This window comes from Dipodomys spectabilis, unplaced genomic scaffold (genome assembly GCF_019054845.1).
Source record: "Dipodomys spectabilis isolate Male_0828 unplaced genomic scaffold, ASM1905484v1 ptg000174l, whole genome shotgun sequence".
Taxonomy (NCBI): domain Eukaryota; kingdom Metazoa; phylum Chordata; class Mammalia; order Rodentia; family Heteromyidae; genus Dipodomys; species Dipodomys spectabilis.
This window is the reverse complement of record NW_024870851.1, coordinates 3,734,522-3,740,996: the sequence shown is the minus strand read 5'-3', so window position 1 is coordinate 3,740,996 and position 6,475 is coordinate 3,734,522. Positions and strand designations below refer to the sequence as shown.

General features: G+C 46.8%; 1 protein-coding gene across 1 annotated transcript in view; it reads left to right on the top strand.

Moving 5' to 3' along the window:
- Positions 1 to 2,281: 2,281 nt before the first annotated feature.
- Pdk1 (pyruvate dehydrogenase kinase 1) overlaps positions 2,282 to 6,475 on the top strand; it is a 29,894-nt gene continuing 25,700 nt past the window's right edge. The window contains exons 1-2 of the mRNA XM_042694226.1: positions 2,282 to 2,591; positions 3,691 to 3,832. Of these exons, the coding sequence (XP_042550160.1) occupies positions 2,390 to 2,591; positions 3,691 to 3,832 (344 nt within the window). The 5' untranslated portion in view covers positions 2,282 to 2,389. The remainder of the gene's footprint in view (positions 2,592 to 3,690; positions 3,833 to 6,475) is intronic.

Below are 6,475 nucleotides of genomic sequence, written 5' to 3'. Positions count from 1 at the left end.
TGATTAAAAGAGCTCAGGGACAGCCCCCAGGCCCTGAGTTCAAGCGCTACAACTTCCTCCTCGCCCCTCCCCTCTCCCCAAAAAGAAAGAGGCAGGGGAGCCGGGCGCTGGTGGCTCACGCCTGTAATCCTAGCTACTCCGGAGGCTGAGATCTGAGGATCGCGGTTCAAAGCCAGCCCGGGCAGGGAAGACCGTGAGACTCCTATCTCCAATAAACCACCAGAAAACCGGAAGTGGCGCTGTAGCTCAAGTGGTAGAGTGCTCGCCTTGAGCTGAAGAGCTGAGGGACAGCACTCAGGCCCAGAGTTCAAGCCCCACAACCGACAAAAATGAAAAAAAAAAAAGAAAGAGGCAGGGGAATAAAGGAGAAGAATAGGGAGGTTGATGGGGGTACACTGTAGCCATGTGTGGAAATGTAGTAATGAAACCCCTTTTATAACTGAAGATGTGCAAATATTTTTTTAAAGACTTAAAGTGCTTTATTTTCTAAATTTCATGTCTAAACATCTACTATTCTTTGTTGCAGACTATATAAATTGGAATTCAAGGCCATTATTTTTGCTTTGTTTTGGTGATTATTGGGTTTGAGCTTGCTTGGCACTCTTCAGTTGATTCACACCTCCAGCCTTTTATTTTGCTCATTATTTTGGAAACAGTGTGGCAGAATTAAACCTTCATCCTCTGGATCTTTCTGAGTAGCTAGGATTTACAGGTGTGGTTTGCTGGCACTTGCTAAGGTCGCTTGAGAATTACTTAGCTCTGAGTATTTCTCATGAATACATGAAATATACATGTTAATTAATCTCTTTTTCTTGTTTATCACTTTCCTTACAGCCATCTATTCTAATAAAACACTATGCTTGAGGCAATTATTTTTCCTTTTCTAATCCCTAACTACCAACATATTTTTAGGTAAAAGGCTTGCCCAAGAAAATCACTCGGACACTTGGTTACAAAGGAAGAGGTGTTTCAATGTCAGGAACCTGACAGGCTACGGTAGGGCTATAAGCACAATTTTATAGGGCTGGGTTCATGTGGAACGTGAAAGTGGGAAACTGCTTTGTGCAAGGGGTTAACATTTACAGTTGTAGCTGCACAAACAAGGGAGAGGGAAATTGTATTTTGGGGAGGGGCTGCCACTTGAGATTGCAGCCACCTACCTCACCTGTTTTCAGGTAAAAGCCTGTGCTATCTGTTTTCAGGGAAAGGCCTGCATCACCTGATTTCAGGGAAAGGCAGTTTTGTTTTTGTCGAAGGTCTAAGGTGGCAGACTGGGTAAGAAGATGGAGGAGGGAAGGCTAACACTAGGTAGTAAATGTTTCTCTTTTTGCTAAACGCATACACACTAATACAGTCCCCAAAGTGAATCTCATCTCATATAAATATATTTTTTTACACAATTCAAGAACGGACCATGATGATGATGATGATGATGATGTGTGTGTGTGTTTGAGTACTAGGTCTTGTACACGGGATCTTGCACTCTCAGCTTTCTTGCTCATGGCTGGCTATGCCTCCAGCCTAGCATTTTGCTGGTTAATTGGAGTTGGAGTTTGGGGACTTTTCTGCTATGGCTGGCTTCCAACTGCAATCCTCCAGGGCTTAGCCTCCTGAATAGCTAGGATAACAGGCTGCCAGACACTGGGAAAGTGATTGTCTTAAACTAACATTGCAAACCGTCCGGTCCTAGGTTCACCATTTAGAAGCCTGGCGAGGTGGAGCAGCCACGCGGCGGGCCCGCGTGCCCCGCAGCGCTGCTCACGCCCATGCGCCGGGCCTGCGGAGCGAGCGACCCGCGAGCTGGGCTGCCCAGCGGGAGAGCACTCTCCCGCTCGGTCCCGCAAGGGGGAGGTCTCGGTGATCCGCTTTGGGGCAGCGCCCCACACTCCGGCTTCGGTGCGGCTGTCTGGCAAGTGTGAGCTCTTGGAAGTTCCCCGATTCTTCCAGCACACTTGAAAAAGACGGGGCTCCATTCCTAAAGCCGGGAGGGAGAGGGGGAGGAGGAGTCTGGAACTAGCAGATCGCAGCCTACCTAGAGCCTTTGGACTGAGATATTGAGAGATGAGGAAGCAGGAAGGTGGCATTTGCTCGAAAGGGCATGGGAAGGGCGGGCCACACAGGGCGACCAAGGCGGGGGTCCCGGCCGAAGGTCTGCTCCTATCCCGCGGCCGCCCGCGCACGCCTTCCCCGCGTCGCTCCGCCCCCATCCACAGAGACCCCGCCCACACAAGGGTGTGGTTTCCCCAGGGGCGGGGCTCCGGGGGAGCCGGGGGGACGGGCTCCTCGGCGGTGACAGCCGCGGCCCGCCACGTCCCGCACGTAGCGCCTGGCCGCGGCGGGGAGAAGGGAGCTGGTGTCAGGGACACGGGCTCCTCGGGCGGCGCTCGGCATGAAGCTGGCGCGGCTGCTGCTCGGAGCCGCTTCGGGGGCCCCCGGCTTAGGGTGGCGCCCCGCGGGCCCCAGCGTCTGCCGCGGCCTTGCCTCGGACTCGAGCTCCAGGCCGGCGTCGGAACGCGGCGTTCCGGGCCAAGTGGACTTCTACGCGCGCTTCTCGCCGTCGCCGCTCTCCATGAAGCAGTTCCTAGACTTCGGTGAGTGCGGCCCGGGCCTCCGGCCTTTGTGCGCGCCGTGCGGGGGAGCTGCGGCCGCGCCGGCCCCCGCGGGTCTCGGAGCACCAGCCCTTCCCACCGCCTCCTTCCTCTGCTTCCTTCCTCCCCGAGGGTCCGGGCTCCTGCGGGCCGCGTAAACAACTGGAGACTCGTGGGGTGCCTGGCGCTGCGGGGTCGAAAACCAACCCGAGCGCGGCCCCGCCTCTCCGGGCCCCGCGGGGCGAGGTGCCCCTCCAGGTGTCGCCCCTCCAGGTGTCTAGCTGGGGTTCTGCAGAGTGACGATCCGTGCAATCGTACGATGACTGCCTACAAGTTCCAACGGGCCCCACATTTTCCTGGAATGTTTTCCTGACTCGTGGCTCGAGGTTTCCCACCGACGAGCACGTTCGTTCCTCAGCGGCCAAGAGGTCGTGTACACGTGCGAAGTGCACGAGCCGAAGGGTTGGTCCAGCGTACGGCTTTTCACCCTGCTTTCCCCTGGAGGGTGTGTGGCAGGTTGCAGGGAAGAGACTGCACTTTCTAATCCGAGCAATGAAAGGAAAGGAGAAAACTGAATAGACACTTCAGAGTCTTCAAGTTTACGTAGAATCTTAGTTTGCTTTGGTGAGTGCTATCAGGTGACCACCATCCTTAGCTTGAAAGATAACCAGTAGTCTCTTTATCTTACAACTACTTTACAGTGTCAGGGCCCCTGCCCCCCGCCCCCCTTTTATGGCTCAGAGCCCACAGGTTTTGTTTGTGCTTTCCATTCAAATGACTAGAGTGTGGCGAAGGGATGGATTTGACCTGGTTCACAAGATGTTTTCCTTTGATATAGTAATTCCAGCTGCTGACTGTGTCTTTTTTTTTTTTTTTTTTTACGATGGTTGACTGCTAAAGCAGCAAGATTGGAATTAGTGTACAATGCATTGCTGAAATAATAGGACTATTTTAGTGTAACTTTAAGTGAAGCTGGTCATTATGGTGGTTCTCTACTCCTCTGGCCTGCTGGGTGACTGACTCCCTCTGGGTTGTCACCTTGCTGTCTGGCTTCTGATGCCTTATGGACACTTACTGTTTTTCCCATTGTGTTTGGTTTCAGGATCAGTAAATGCGTGTGAAAAGACCTCATTTATGTTTCTGCGGCAAGAGTTACCTGTTCGATTGGCAAATATAATGAAAGAAATAAGTCTTCTTCCAGATAATCTTCTCAGAACCCCATCCGTTCAATTGGTACAAAGCTGGTAAGATTCCATCTTGTGGTTTCAGTTTTAGTGGATTTAATAGACTTTTCTTAAGTTTAAGGCACATGATTTTTACTATTTAGTAGAGTCTTAAGATAGTATCAGTAGTTCTCTTCTGCCTTATGTGTGTTATGAATGTATAAAGGTGAGAAGGCTGAGTTGCCTACAATCCTAGCTACTCAGGAGGCTGAGATCTGAGGATCACCGTTCAAAGCCAGCCCCAGGCAGGAAACTCCGTGAGACTCTTATCTCCAATAAACTACTCAGAAAACCAGAAGTGGCACTGTGGCTCAAGTGGTAGAACGGTCACCTTGAGCTGAAGAGCTGAGGGATAGCACCCAGGCTCAGAGTTCAAGCCCCACAACTGACCAAAAAAAAAAGTCTCATTTACTTGCCTGCCCCTACAGGCTTCAAACCACCATCCTCAGGTCTTAACCTCCTGAGTAGCTAGGAATACTGTCAGGAGCAACTAGCACCAGGCAAGCTACCATTTGTTGATGGCCAAATATTTATGTACATTTCTTTTAATTCCTTCTGGGATTGCAGCTCAGATTCATGAATTACTATGTATTGTGCCTGAACATCATCAGAATGATGAATGCCAGAGGTGTTTTTTTTAATAAACTGATTACAAAAAGTTGAAACTCTTTTTTCTTCCAGGTTTTTTTGTTTGTTTTTGTTTTGTTTTGTGTGCTGGTCCTGGGGCTTGTACTCAGGGCCTCGGTGCTGTCCATGAGCCTTTGTCCTCAAGGCTCTAGCGCTCTTGTACTTTGGCTACAGCTCCATTCTGACTTTTTAATGGTTATTTGGAGAGGAGACTCTTATGGACTTTTCCTGCTTGAGCTGGCTTCAAACTGCAGTCCTCAGATCTTAGTCCCCCAGGATTATAGATGTGAGCCACTGACATCTGACTTATTCTTCTTTTATTTTTTACTTGGCATGTGTTAATTGCATGAATTAATGGGCTCAGTGTGATATTTTAATATGTGCACACATAAAATCCTGATCTTTTCCAGTTTAAAATAGAAGTTTCCAGGTGTTCATGGCTCATGATTGTAATTCTAGCTACTCAGGAGGCTGAGATCTGAGGGTCATGGTTTGAAGCCAGCTCAGGCAGGAAAGTCTATGAGACTCATCTCCAATTAACCACTAGAAACCCATAATTGGAGCTGTGGCTTAGAGCGGTAGAGTGCTAGCCTTGAGCTTAAAACTCAGGGTCAGCGCCCAGGCCCTGAGTTCAAGCCCAATGACTAACAAAAAATAACCCCCAAACAGAAGTTTTCGAAAGCTTGTTTCTCCTCCAAAAAATGATAGTAAACATTTTAAGTGCATTTATTACTATATGACATCTAGCTATAGCCTTTCTTAATGTTGTTGATCTTAAAAGTATTATTCCTTCTCCTCCCCCGCCTCCCCCTTGGTGCTGGGTTTGAACTCGGGGCTTCACACTTGCTAGGCAGGAGTTCTTATCACTTGAGCCACATATTCAACCTTTTTTGCTTTACCTATTTTTCAGGTTGGTATTGAGATTTTTTTGCCCTACTGGTCTTTCTGTTTTAGCTTTCCATGTACCTGGGATGGCAGGTGTACTATCATGCCCAACTTTTACACTGAGATAGCTAAATTTTTGTTCTAGCTGGCCTTGAACCATGCTCTTCCTGATCCTGTCCCCTAAATATCTGGGATTACAAATGTGAACCACCTTATCTGGCTAAAAGTTTTATTCTTTTAAGGTCTGTCTATGTATCTGTGTATCTGTATATCTATCTATGTATGTGTGTATGTATGTGTGTGTGTATGTATGTATGTATCTATCTATCTGATAACTGGCCAGAGTTAGGTATTTTTTGACATTTCTTATTGTTATTATAAAGATGATACACAGAGGGTTACAGTTTGATAAGTCAGGTAATGAGTACATTCCTTTTTGGACAATGTCACCCCTTTGCTCCATAATTAAGTCTTAAATGGGAAAATTTTAACCGCATCAAATTTCCCAATGATGTTCATAGAGATCCTTATTAATCCTTTTGTAAGCATTATAGTTTGTAAGAAAGCTGCCCTAACATTAATTAAAAATAGACAAAAGAAGTATGATTGCTACATATATGATAATTAGATGCTAACTAATGTTGTTAGCATCTAACAATACTGTCCTAGGACAGTTATTTGTTTATCTCTTGCCAATGAAAAGAAAATTAAGGTATAAACAGAATAGCAGCTATCAGAATCACTTGACTAGGGAAGGTAAAGTCTTGTTGAAGTCTGTTACTTGTCCAGTACAGCTTCCCAAATGTACATACAGATTCACAGAATTTAAAGATTCTTTCATTGTCCCTGGGAAAAGTTCTTAACCAATCAGGACTTAAAACTGTTGAAAAGGGTAATTGAATAGTGGTAAGGTATTTTTAGCCTTGGCCCTTGTAGTGCCATTGTACTTGGCTGCATGAGAAAATAAATTGCCTTTTGTTTTTTTTGTTATTTCTAAGTACTTTGTTACCTTAAATTTTAAGATAAATCAAACATTTTTATGGCTTTCATATTATTCAGTTTTGTTTTAAAAAATCATATGGCATAGTGTAGGTTTCCAAGAAATATTTATTGATTGGACACAAACATCTCAAGTTCTGGGCTGGAAGTACA